The sequence below is a fragment of the Leptodactylus fuscus genome, chromosome 1 (genome assembly GCF_031893055.1).
Source record: "Leptodactylus fuscus isolate aLepFus1 chromosome 1, aLepFus1.hap2, whole genome shotgun sequence".
In the NCBI taxonomy this organism is placed as follows: domain Eukaryota; kingdom Metazoa; phylum Chordata; class Amphibia; order Anura; family Leptodactylidae; genus Leptodactylus; species Leptodactylus fuscus.
This window is the reverse complement of record NC_134265.1, coordinates 78316133-78330402: the sequence shown is the minus strand read 5'-3', so window position 1 is coordinate 78330402 and position 14270 is coordinate 78316133. Positions and strand designations below refer to the sequence as shown.

Genomic DNA, 14270 nt, shown 5'->3' with positions numbered 1-14270 from the left:
AAAGCCAATGCGGTACGTATGGTATCCGTTGGTACCCGTCATCACATGAATCTGTTTTTATTGTTTAATACATTCTTCTGCCCCATGACCGATCAGAAGAATGGATTAAACAATGCAGATGTGAACATACCCTTAAACAGCAGAACGTGAACTTACAACAGTGGTTTAAAAGGTGCCCATATACATTAAAGGGTTTCTTCAGGAGCTAATTATGGATAATACTGACATACAATATTAACATATTCTTGGAATGATGATCAATATGCAGCTCCTGGAATAAACTTGCCAAGTCTGTCAGGATTTATGGTCTACAAAGGTCTCAAAACTCTTCCCCCAACAGCATATGCTGGGGTATAAAGAGAGTAGTAACATACTGAACCTTTGTACACTGCTGCTGACTATGCCCCCCACAAGCTTAACCCCCTCTCTTTTAAATAGTCGTTAATGTTACAAATGAATGGGGCTCCATTTACTTAAATGGGAGCGCTGAAAACAGCAACCAGATATCTCTGGGCTCCCTAACTGTACACTGCTCAGAGACCTACCTGTCTCTGGCCCATAAGTGAGCCAGCGAATGTAAGGAGAATATTGACTTCTCTCTAGCTACTTGTGTTCTTGCTGATGAAAAGATAGTGATTTTTTATTTTTAAGCTGCATAATAAGCTATAATTGGAGGTCAGTGTTCTTGGATTTCCTATAGCAGGGGTCAGCCCCTTAGGCATATTCCCCTGACACACGGTCGGTGCTTGCTCTCAAGTTGTCTGAACACACAAAGTGGCCATTTGTTAATGGTTTGAAAGATTTATATGGGTTTATTCAATAAACAGACCAGATTGAGCTAATATTTCACCCGGCTTATAATACATGAGAAACTAGAGATTAGTGCAAAATAACTAAAGCAATGTTGAATATATTAAAGGCTACAAGTCTATTTAAGACAATCTTTTCATTTAAAAGAGAGTTTACCCTCACCTTCTTATATTAAAATGCATCTTGATGCCAAGACAACTGATATCTACGGTAATTCATAACCAGGTAAGAAATTCAGTGCACTTGGGACTTGGCAGTTTTGCATGTGCTCATGAAACCTCACAACATGTGAATATCAAAGAGGACCTTTCAGCACCTTCAGTAAGTCCAGCTCTTTACATTCTATTAACAGATTCTTCTCCACTAATTCTGGCACAACTGCAATTCTCTCTAGCCCCCTCTGTTCCCAAGCAATGAGTGCTGTTAGTTTTGGTACCCGATATATTATTTAGGCTCTGTACTGTCAAGAGGGCGGTGTTAGGCAGGATCCAGCATTGGCTGCCTCTGACTGAAGCCTATAGACCCTAAAGGGTATGCTCACACGGCTGAAAATGAAGAGGTATTCCGTTTCAGTTTCCGTTGGCGGCGTTTTCGGCGCAGCCTGCTACGGATTAGGTCCGGATGAATGGGCCTAATCAGCAGGGAGTCTGGAGCCACGGAAAGATCGAGATGGACGCTTCTTTTCTCAGCAGCCTGCTGTGATCTCTGCATCCCATTGAAAACAATGGGAGGTGGATTCAAGAAGGAATCTGCTCCGGATTCGGGGGCAAAATTCGACCCCAAATCCGCAGCAAATTCCTCTGTGTAAAAGCTGCTTTGCTTTGGAACAAAAAAACAAAAACAAAAAACAAAAGTTTCAATAAAAAAATAAATAAATAAATAAATGATACAAAGCACGTTGCAAAATGATGTGCAGAAATCCAGGCCAAAACACTATCACACCACAAAATTTAAAAACACAAAAGAAGAAATGGCACAAAAAAAACAATGATACTGAACATCATGGACAGCATGACCTAGAAGTGCCAGTTAAACTTCCATCAATTAACAGGAAAAAAAAAAACAAAAAAAAAACACACATTCTGTTTGCCGGTCACTCCCCAGTTATTCACTTAGTAATGCTCAGAATAATAATTAAAAAAATCATTTTTGTTTTATAAAACAGAATGATCAAATAGGAATTTCGACATCCCTCTTGTAAAGGGTTGTACACGCACTAAAGGGAAAAAAAATTGCAAAGGTTCCTATGGACATGACAGAAGTTTCTTGCCAATAGGAGCAAATTACAGATTTTACTTCAGAGGTTCACTCTGCCCCCCTGCCGTGTAACATGACAATGACGCACTTTCTGTAATAGCATATAGAATAGTCTGCTGAAGACATTTTACTTTCAAGCAAGTCCTATCACGTGAGACTGCCCACAGAGGTGGCAGGACAGCCTAAGGGGTCAGGTCTAGTGGCTGAGTATGAAGCTGAGGGACAGAGTCATGTGATAGGTGGAGGCAAGAAAGTAAACCATGTGCTTGGCGGACAGGATGGCATGTCATCACTGGAAGAACCGCAGTGTTCCTATCATGTGAAATAGAAGTTTCTCACCCATGGGAGCCTATCATATCCATAGGAATTTCAACATTTTTTTTTTGGTAACAGAAATTCACCTTTATCATCAGGTAGCACTGGAATCCTGTGACTACAAACCATTTAGTAATGAAGTAGACAAGAAAACAATCACATATCTGTTCCCTCCATTTACAACACACAGGTGACATTATGAGGCGAAATACTACTCTATGCACTCCTATGAGAAAGATAGAGAAGGCTGAGTACAGCCACAGACATCATTCACATAGAAGTAAATAGAGTGGTGGTCATGGACATGCACAAACACTCCATTCATACAGTGGAGTTGGGGATATCATTTACCACATACCCTATGGAGAGAACAAGTGTTAGTGGGGGAAAAAAAAAAGAAAAAAAAGAAAAATCTCATCCGCTCCTGTTGCCTAAACTAGACAGCTAGACTGCCATGACAGATACTCTTTAAAAAATAAAGAGTTTACATTAGTCTTCAGAAAAACCAGACAAAACTGCATACGCCTACACCGGGTAACATCACAAAGTAAGTGAATGGCCCATTGAAGAATGACCATTTCTAAGAATTACAGGCACTTACCCTGCCCTGTTGCATGGAACAGTCGACACATCCCACCAGCACGTTTCCATGTTGGATTCCAGGGATTACTTGTAGTCTCTCAAAATCACTTCCCAAAATCACAACGTCACATCCAGATGCATAAGCCTGTGGAATAAAGGATGGCACAAGATTGATTTATCATCATATTGGAATTGCAGACAAACAACGGATATTACAATCTCTCTATATTTGCATCTATGTATTTATATTGTAATGGACAAAAAGTATACACCTACAGAAGCTTTTACATCAGAGTCTTAAAAGGAAGTCTATCACCAGGGTGAAGCATATTAAAACCAGTAACCCAATGAGAGATGTTAGGGGAATTTTTTCCACATAAAAACTCGTGCTTACATTTCCCATTTGCAGTTGAGCATTCTGGAGCACCAAACTGCTACCCCCCGCCTTAACTATCTGAATTATTGGTTTAATGCACTTCACCCTGGTGACAGACTCCCTTTAGCATTTGTTTAACCCCTTAGCGACCCTTGACGTAACTGTACGTCATGGGTCGCATGGGGATGTATGGAGCGAGCTCACACGCTGAGCTCGCTCCATACACGGCAGATGCCGGCTGTATCATACAGCCAGGACCTGCCAATAACAGCAGCAGTCGGTGCCCGAGCCGATCGCTGCTGTTAACCCTTTACACACTGCGGTCAAACGTGACCGCAGTGTGTAAACGGCGCCGGCGGCACGGGCGCCGCCATGTTTCGCCGATCGCCGCCCTCCTGAACGTCACATGAGGGCGGTGATCGGTTGCTATGACAGCCGGAAGCCTGCCGGAATACTGTAGTATTGCAGTGAATAGTATGAGCGATCAGACCCCCTAGGTTTCAAGGTAACTAAGGGGTCTGATCATAAATGTAACAGAAGAAAAAAAAAAGTTTTTAAAAGTATTAAAAAAAATAAAAAAAATATAAAAGTTCAAATCACCCCCCTTTCCCTAGATTAGCTATAAAAGTAAATAAAGAACATTAAACATAAACATATTAGGTATCCCCGCGCTCCAAAATGCCCGAACTATTAGAATATTAAAACATTTATCCCGTACTGCGAACGGCGTAGCGGCAAAAAAAATAAAAACAGCCAAAAAGCGTTTTTTTCAACACTTTGCCTCCTATAAAAAATTGAATAAAAAGTGATCAAACCATCAGATCTTTCCCCAAATGGTATCAATAGAAACGTCATCTTGTCCCGCATAAAAAGACACCACAACCAGCTCCATACATGGAAATATGAAAAAGTTACAGGTGTTAGAACATGATGACACAATTTTTTTTTTCTATTTTGCAAAGTTTATCATTTTTTTAAAAGTATCAAAACATTTCAAATACTATATAAATTTGGTATCACCGCGTTCGTACTGACACGTAGAACACAGGTAACATGTCATTTGTACCAAACAGTGAACGCTGTAAAAATTAAACCCATAAGAAAATGGCGCAAATGCATTTTTTCTCCAATTGCGCCTCATTCTGAATTTTTTTCCAGCTTCCCAGTACATTGCACAGCATATTGAATGGTGCCATTACAAAGTACAATTTGTCCCGCAAACAATAAGCCATCATGTGACTCTGTGAACTGAAAAATGAAAAAGTTATGGCTCTTGAAATGTGAGGAGGGAAAATGAAAATGCGAAACCAAAAAATGGCCTGGTCCTTAAGGGGTTAAGGAGTCTTGCAAAGTAAACAAACACTCATACTGGTTAGCACTGGTGCCTTGTAGTGCTGGAGTCCTAGGTTCTAATCAAACCATGTATGTTACCCCCTTGTTTGCATGAGTTTCCCCTGGATACTCCGGTTTCCTCCCACACATACTCAAACTGATATAAAACACACACACACACACACACACATATAATATATATATATATATATATATATATATATATATATATATATATATATATATATATATATATACACATATATATATATATACATATATATACACACACACACACACATAAATACACACACACGTATATAAAATCTTTATTTTTTATTTATTTATTTTTTACACAAATATTATATATATTATAAGTACCATGTCCACACATCTCCTGCTCTAGCACTGTGCGTAAAATACATAAAAATTACTGTCATTTATAGGGAAAATCACTTCGATAGTTACCAGTTTTTCAAACAACTTGGTTTCATTTAATAAGGTGTGATTCTGGACCACCAAAATGTAATGCACTTTAATTAAAAATGTCGCTGCTGTCTTCCTGAAAATAACCCCTGTAAATTACCAGACACTAGTTATCTCTCTCCTAGCTAATTTGCCGTTCATTCCGTGTTACTAGCAAAGTGCAATCCATAGACATCATTCCAAAGAAATACGGCTTCACAGTGAGAGGAAGGAGGAGGGCACTTCTATGTACTTGTATTTACTTCTTGTTGCTTGGGTGATTACATGATATTATTTACAGACAGATTTCATGATTGAACCCATAGATTTTCCTGTGTTTTTTTTTTTTTTTTTTTTGGGGGGGGGGAGGAGGGGGTTGCATCATCCCTGCAAGCATTGGTAGTTCAGAGGTCCTGTATGTCCTATATTATGCTCAGAAATCCTGTATGTCCTAGATTATGCTCAGAAGTCCTGGATGTCCTGTATTATGCTCAGAGGTCCTGGATGTCCTAGATTATGCTCAGAGGTCCTGGATGTCCTAAATTATGCTCAGAGGTCCTGGATGTCCTAGATTATGCTCAGAGGTCCTGGATGTCCTAGATTATGCTCAGAGGTCCTGGATGTCCTAGATTATGCTCAGAGGTCCTGGATGTCCTAGATTATGCTCAGAGGTCCTGGATGTCCTAGATTATGCTCAGAGATCCTGGATGTCCTATATTATGCTCAGAGGTCCTGGATGTCCTAGATTATGCTCAGAGGTCCTGGATGTCCTAGATTATGCTCAGAGATCCTGGATGTCCTATATTATGCTCAGAGGTCCTGGATGTCCTATATTGTGCACAGAGGTCCTGGATGTCCTCTATTATGCTCAGAGATCCTGGATGTCCTATATTATGCTCACTTGGCCTTTTCCCATTTATGTGTTTGTTACTGTACAGTCATTTATGGAAGAATTACATGTAAATAAACCAGTTGTAGTTAAAATGGATAGGGGAGGGGACACACAGCTTTTTATGTTACATACCCACAGTCCCAAGCGGACTCCCCCAAATGGAAACCTGAACACAGGTGTGTGATAGGAGAGGTTAACCAGAATTACAAAAAATGGCTGCATTCTTTCAGAAAGACCTCCACCACATCTTCTCAGGCAGCATCATCATATGAATGGTACCAAGCTGCAGCATGACCATGTGACTGACAGACGTGATGTCAGCGCCTCAGGTGGGATAGTAGAGAAACTTCTGAAAGAAATCATTGATGTTTATTGACCCTGTTTAAAGTGGTATTCTGGGGCTATGATATTAAAGGGATCCTATCTTTTAAACACAATTTTTTCTCCCTAACATGTCGGAATAGCCTTAAGAAAGGCTATTCGTCTCCTACCTTTACTTGTCTTCTCTGCGCCGCCGTTCGCCTGCAATCCCGTTTTTTTTGCAATTCTCGGTATGCAAATGAGCTCTCTCGTAGCACTGGGGGGCGTATCCCAGCGCTCAAACAGCGCTGGGAGAGTCCCCAATGCTGCCAGAGAGCTCTCCAACGCCGCCTCCATCTTCTGCGACGAGGTCTTTACCGCGTCTTCTTCCTACTTGTAAGCCTCGGGCAAGCCGACTGCGCATGCCCACGGCCACAAGAAAAATGGCTGCTTGCACAGTATTGTAAGCAGCCATTTTCTCATGGCTGGCAGGCATGTGCAGTCAGTTTGGCCTAGGCCTAGAAGTAGGAAGACGCGGTGAAGACCTCGTCGCAGAAGAAGATGGAGGCGGCACTGGAGAGCTCTCTGGCAGCATTGGGGACGCCCCCAGTGCTGTTTGAGCACTGGGATACGCCCCCCAGTGCTACGAGAGAGCTCATTTGCATACTGAGAAAAACCAGGATTGCAGGCGAACGGCGGCACAGAGAAGAAAATGGAGAAGACGAATAACCTTTCTTAAAGGGGTATTCCCACCTCACATACTCATCAGTCTTTACTGAGCTGTAAAATTTTCTTTCTTCCTGGTTTCTTGCATCATTTGGTGGGCAGGGTTTCACATGCAACCTGTCGTTTAGCTCCACCCCCAAATTTGCATGTAGCTCCGCCCACCCATATTGGACTATGAAGTACAGGCAGCAGCAACTCCATTCTGTGTTACATACAGAGACTGCCTGTCTCTGCCATAATGAACACAATTGAATTAGCTAGCCTGATAACTGGGAGAACAGAAGAAATGAAAGCAGCTTCTCTCCCCTATCTGAGTGCAGGAAGCTAGGTCACGTGGTGTAGACACAGGAATAGCTAGAAACACAGGCTCGCTCCCTGCACTTAGTCCCTCCCCCCTGAGAGCAGCAGATACATCACTTGACTCATGAGCAGCTAAGTCAGGGCTGTGGCCACAAGGAATTGAATAAAGTAAGATAGTGGACAAATAAAGCAGTTTAGTGTATTTAGGAAAAGTCTTAAATCCACATTAACAAGCAGTATATATAGGATCCTTGTGATGGGACAACCCCTTTAAAGGGGTATTCCCACGTCGCATACTCACCTGTCTTCGTTTCTGTGAAATCTTCTGTCTTCCAGCTTTGTTGTGTCATTGGTAGGCGGGGTCACATATGCAAAGCCAAGCGGCGAGATGCCGCCGGCCCTGCGTGCGCGCTCATAGACCAGTCGAATACAGACCCGACAGGGTGTCGGGTCTGTATTCGCATTGTGAAGGCTAGACTGGTCTATGAGCGCGCACGCAGGGCCGGCGGCATCTCGCCGCTTGGCTTTGCATATGTGACCGCGGAGTGGAATAACAGCATCGCTTCTGCCGCTGCTGGCTTCATGCAGGGCAGAAGCATAGCGATGTTGATGGCTTCACCTGTGCCGGCATCTAACAGTCCCCAGCATCCGCCTCTCTATTACAGTGGATGCCGGGGAGTGTTAGACACTGGCACAGGTGAAGCCAGCAACATCGCTATGCTTCTGCCCTGCATGAAGCCAGCAGCGGCAGAAGCGATGCTGTTATTCCGCTCCTCCGCCCCCCGCCCTCCCCCGAATAGCAGCATCGCTGCTGCCGCTGCTGGCTTCATGCAGGTCAGGAGCATAGCGATGTTGCTGGCTTCACCTGTGCTGGCGTCTAACACTCCCCGGCATCCGCTGTAATAGAGAGGCGGATGCTGGGGACTGTTAGACGCCGGCACAGGTGAAGCCAGCATTGTATTTAGGAAAAGTCTTACATTCACATTAACAAGCATTATAGATAGGATCCTTGTGATGGGACAACCCCTTTAAGGCTATTCAGACATGTTAGAGAGAAAAAAAAATTGTGTTTAAGAGATAGGATCCCTTTAAGCGCCACTTCCTCTTTTATGACATCACATCTATTAGTCACATAGCTATGCTACAGCTTTGTCCCATGCAAATGAATGTGACTTAGCTGCAATACAAAGCACGGCCACTATACAATGTACAGCGCTATGCTTGGTAACTGTCGAAGAGACTTCAGTACTCCATATAGTCCTGGAATAACCCTTTACCTCCCAGTTGTCAGATTCTGGTTTATACAGCTATACACACACATTATTCAGCTGCAGAAAGTGAATATGTGCTGGAACGCAAATGTAAGACTAGGAAGATTTCAGGGCACTGAATTTGTCATTTCACTGTATACAATGAAAAGTCCATGTAATCTGGAATAAATCTGCAGTACTTCGGTTTTATTCATCATAACTGCATGTCCCTTCTAAGGACAGATAAGCTTTGTGCATTTACGTCCCAGCCCTACAATATTTTCCAGTATTTTATCTGTGTCCAACTGGTTTTTAATAATCTGCATTGCAATAAGGAAGCGATGTCAGCTGTCACAAGTGCGTTGTAATACCTGCTATGAATCACTATGTTTACCTGAACATGAACGTTCTGGCCTCCCAAAGAGAATAGGAGGATATTACATTTATATTCCTCCTTTTTACTAATAGTGTACCTGTTTCAGCCAGAAAAATTAGGACAATTTTTTTCTAGGCATAAAGGGCTGCAATCTGTAAGCATGGGTACTATGGTACAATAAGTATAGCATATTATATAGGAAAGTACAAAATATACACCCATAGTAATATGCAGACAGAAGGGTTCACTGGAGCCGGAAACTTCTACTCCATGTGCAAATAAATAAAGCATTTTCTACCGCTCCTCTCCCGAAATGTTGACTAAACAAAGCCTGTGTATATGTGCACCCATAATAGAGAGGCCAGAACCAGTCCAGAGCGCTCCGGCAAGGACTGAACTGGAGAGGTCTCTGCACTGGCCTGTGGAGAGCCAAGTATTACCTTGCCATGAAAAGAGCCCTGTTATCCCTTGGTTTGTCTTTGCCACATATAACACACGTGCAATTCATTTCTTTTTTTCCTTTCCAGCTCTAATTGCGGTGTAGTTACTGCCAGCCAGATGGCAGTAAATTATATAGTACAGTACAAGCCACACTACTATTACAATGCCTGTGTAGAAATGACAGTGTTATGAAAGCCACCTGGGCTCCTGGCTTCAATTAGACTAGCAACAATCCATCCATTGTGGCCACATCTCACAGATAAAAGGGAAGTGATAAAGGAGGAAAAATAGAGCACAATACGGCGAAATTACACAGAAAACACTAAACTGAAGTGGAACAAAACCCGATCAGCTGCAGAAGGTGCCCTGAAATCCAAAGTAAACTCTGTGACATAAGTTGGCATGCCGCACACTTCTAAACTGCACTGAGGGTTTTTGTGCACATTTCACAAGGAATATTTCAGCTGGGTTTGGAGGAGATTTGATAACCTCTCATCCAGAAAACTGGTATAGTAAAATGCTGAAAATCTGCAGTATATTCGCCTTATACAAGTATACCCTAAGACCATGCTTACTTTTAGGATTGCTCATCCACACCTAAATCCTAGATACAAGGAACAGGGTTACTTTATACCCCATATAAAGGTAGTGCAATCCAGGGAAAGCATCCCTTATTTCAGTGGATTCTATGCTACTAGTTCACAGGATAGCACCACATGCAGAATAAGGCTGTGTTCACATGGAAAAGTTTGCCGTGGATTTGGGGGCGGATTTTGCCCCTGAATCCAGAGAAGTTTCCTCCCGGAATCTGCCTCCCATTGTTTTCAATGAGAGGCAGAGATCGCAGTGAGACATGTAAAAAAGAAGAGCCCTGCTCGATGTTGCCGTGGGTCTGCAGCTCGAGACCTCCTCCTGATTAGGTCGATTCATCTGGGTCTAATCAGGAGCAGAATGCTGCAGCACTGCATCCCATCACGGCTAGACCGCACCGAAAATGTCGTGATGAGGAATTCCGTAGATCCTGAGCCGTGAAGAAGAATTCCTCATTTTCCGCTGTGTGAACATACCCTAAAAATTGTAAAATATAAAGAAGAAGAAAAAAACTGGGCACTCACCATCAAGAGGATACAATAAAACTTTACAACTTTATTTTCAAAAATCCATGTAAAGTATACATTGGAGGAGGCACGCCTGAGAAGAGGGAGCGACAGCCGTTTCGTGCTGTTTTAGCACTTTTTCAAGCTCAATGTGTCACCGAGTTTGAAAAAGTGCTAAAACCGCACGAAACGGCTGTCGCTCCCTCTTCTCAGGCGTGCCTCCTCCCGTGTATACTTTTAATGGATTTTTGAAAATAAAGTTGTAAAGTTTTATTGTATCCTCTTGATGGTGAGTGCCCAGTTTTTTTTCTTCTTCTTTATATTTTATATGAACTATGTTGTTTACTGAGACCACCATAGGATTATTCAATAGCGCACTCCCCTTATCCTACCTTGTTACTTCAAACCTACATTAAGTAGTGCCACCTCACTCTTTTTGTATATATACCCTAAAAATTGGTTCTCTCAGCAGCAAGATTGCACTTTGATACAATAAAGGTATGGTACATTCACTATTCTAGTAACAGGCCCTATTACAATATATAAGTGGATTACAAGTGGCTTTGTTTAGTTTTGTGGTAGTCTCCTTTTATGGTAAAACAACAAAATTACCGTATTTTTCGGACTATAAGACGCACTTTTTTCCCCCCAAATTTGGGGGGAAAAGAAGGGTGCGTCTTATAGTCCGAATGTGGCGCCTGGCATCCGCTGTACTAGAGAGACGGATGCCGGCAAGGGATAGACGCCGGGGCCTGAGACATCGCTGCGCTCCTCTGCCCTGCATGAAGCCAGCAGCGGCGATGCTATTCCGCTCCTCCGTCCCCCCGCCGCTGGCTTCATGCAGGACAGTGGAGCGCAGCGATGTCTCAGGCCCGGCACCTGTGCCAGCGTCTATCCCTCCCCGGCATCCGCCTCTCTAGTATAGCGGATGCCGGGTCTGCAGTCTGTATTGGCGGCGCCTTCTCCCCCGGGGCCGGTCCCCACCGGCCCCGTACCTGTGAAGTTGCAGGCCGGCTCCTGCGCGGCGATATCGCAGGAGCCGACCTGTTCGGGTGACAGCCGGGAGCCTAATGAGGCTCCCAGGCCTGTCACTGCTGTATTAGTATTGCGGCTGGTCTCTATAACCAGCCGTAATACTAATAGACAGAATGTCCCATAGACGGCAATACAGTTGTATTGCCGTCTATGGGACTTGCAATCAAGTGACCGCAGGTTCAAGACCCCGGGGGGGAATAAAATAGTAAAAAAAAAAAAAAAAAAAGCTTTAAAAATATAAATAAAAGTTCTAAATTACCTGTCCCTAAAAAAAAAAATAAAAAAAAAATAAATATATATATATATATATATATATATATATATATATATATATATATATATATATATATAAAATCATAAACCACCAGGGTTTTTTTCAATACAAGGTGATCTAAGCAATAGATATTCCCCAAAATGGTATAACTAAAAAGTACAGCTGGCCCCGCAAAAAAAACTCTATGCATCCCCGTACAGCTGCAGGGTCACCTGTCAATGTGGCCTTGCAGCTGTTGCAAAACTACAACTCCCATATATTAAATATTTTACCAGTTTTTGCTTCAAAAATTTTTTTCCCTATTTTCCTCCTCTAAAACCTAGGTGCGTCTTATAGTCCGAAAAATACGGTACCTCTAGAATCACCATGTGTGCTGATCAGCCACAGATTGTGTGCATGTTCCTGATAGGCATGTGCTTCCTATGCCTCCACTGAACTATTAATGTATAATCAGTTAGCCCAGGCCACAAAACAGACAGTAAAAGGACCTTCGCAAGTTTTGCCCAAGGCTCATAGCCCCATACACAGACCTGTGATAATACATAGGTATGTATATGGTGTCACAGCGTATACTGGGTCAGTGTACTCGCAGTGAAAAAAAGACTGCAAACCGGCAAAAAAAAAAAAAAAAAAGTAGCTTGTATTAGAGCCTTTAGGGTTAAGAAAGATAGGTAGTGCAAAGTCTTTGATATTTGTGCAACAAGGCAATGAGATGTAGAGCTGGTCCCAGCTATTTTCTGACAATAGGCGTCTGTCAGTACACACTGTATACAGTATACAAGCAGGACCTGAACTTCCTGTTCTAGTACAGCGAGACCTTAGAGAGCCAGGTAGAAGCCGCTGCACACAAGGATCTGCTCTTGTTCACTTCTGTGCTCAGTTATTTTCAGCTCTGCCATCTATTTTAAGCTTGTTATGGGTTTAAACAAATTGATTCACTTTACATTGGTGGTCATGTGGTACAAAGCTAAAGAGAAGCTCGATCTATATAAAGATCTAACAAGTAAGAGATGACCCAAAGGATAAAACTAGAGGAGGGGTACAAGGGGTTCTGTCATCAGGGCATGGTGAGCCAAACCACCTTATAAACAGGTCTATACAGCCATCACATCAAACACAAAAAAAAAAAAAAAAATCCAAAAAACAAACTACCATTTAGTTAATATAGGTCAAGAAATTCTGAAACTAATGTGTACAGGGGCCTAGTGCCCGGCTTCCTCAACAATGACTGAAAGCTGCCAACATTATATACAAGGACATCACTGAAGAACAGAACTAGAAAATGCCACAAATATTTCTTTTATGAACACATCGTTATTATTTCTTATTGGCTAGCAAGTTCGGGGGGGCTGCCCCTTTAAATATCTGATCTTTATGGAGCACTATCATGAGAACAGGGCTCCCGTGTCTTCTGAATTCAGCTCGATTTAAGCTCTATGGGACAGATGCAAGTGCTGCATTATCTTCTGGGCTAATAAACATAGCTGCGCACAATGCATGGCTTCCATAGATCTTGAATGGAGTGGTGGGCATGTATGAGGGGATAGAACCTCTGCACTTGTGATAGGTAGCGACCCCGAGTGATCAGTTATAACAAAATAGCACAATAGATTTATGTTGTTTCATATTCTAGTTGTTTGTTTTTGTACCGTGTTAGCCAGTGGGTAGAAAAAAAAAAAAAAAACTTGAGTGTCTTCAGTAGTGGATACCTTTTTTAAATTGCTAATTAATAATGATGACAGATTACAAGCTTTCGAAGCTCTCGGCTTCTTCTTCAGGTATATCTAAAAACTATTTCTGAAGGTGGCATATTTATGTACAGAGGGATACTTAGGAATAGAATTCTAGGAGGGAGGGTGGAAGAAGGTTATTGGCACATACACTCACCGGCCACTTTATTAGGTACACCTGTCCAACTGCTCGTTAACACTTAATTTCTAATCAGCCAATCACATGGCGGCAACTCAGTGCATTTAGGCATGTAGACATGGTCAAGACAATCTCCTGCAGTTCAAACCGAGCATCAGTATGGGGAAGAAAGGTGATTTGAGTGCCTTTGAACGTGGCATGGTTGTTGGTGCCAGAAGGGCTGGTCTGAGTATTTCAGAAACTGCTGATCTACTGGGATTTTCACGCACAACCATCTCTAGGGTTTACAGAGAATGGTCCGAAAAAGAAAAAACATCCAGTGAGCGGCAGTTCTGTGGGCGGAAATGCGTTGTTGATGCCAGAGGTCAGAGGAGAATGGCCAGACTGGTTCGAGCTGATAGAAAGGCAACAGTGACTCAAATAGCCACCCGTTACAACCAAGGTAGCCAGAAGAGCATCTCTGAATGCACAGTACGTCGAACTTTGAGGCAGATGGGCTACAGCAGCAGAAGACCACACCGGGTGCCACTCCTTTCAGCTAAGAACAGGAAACTGAGGCTACAATTTGCACAA

The 14270-nt window shown here is 42.6% G+C and overlaps 1 protein-coding gene across 1 annotated transcript in view; it reads right to left on the bottom strand.

Moving 5' to 3' along the window:
- DMXL1 (Dmx like 1) overlaps nucleotides 1-14270 on the bottom strand; it is a 98866-nt gene that overhangs the window by 68142 nt on the left and 16454 nt on the right. The window contains exon 2 of the mRNA XM_075272123.1: nucleotides 2984-3109. Within this exon, the coding sequence (XP_075128224.1) occupies nucleotides 2984-3109 (126 nt within the window). The remainder of the gene's footprint in view (nucleotides 1-2983; nucleotides 3110-14270) is intronic.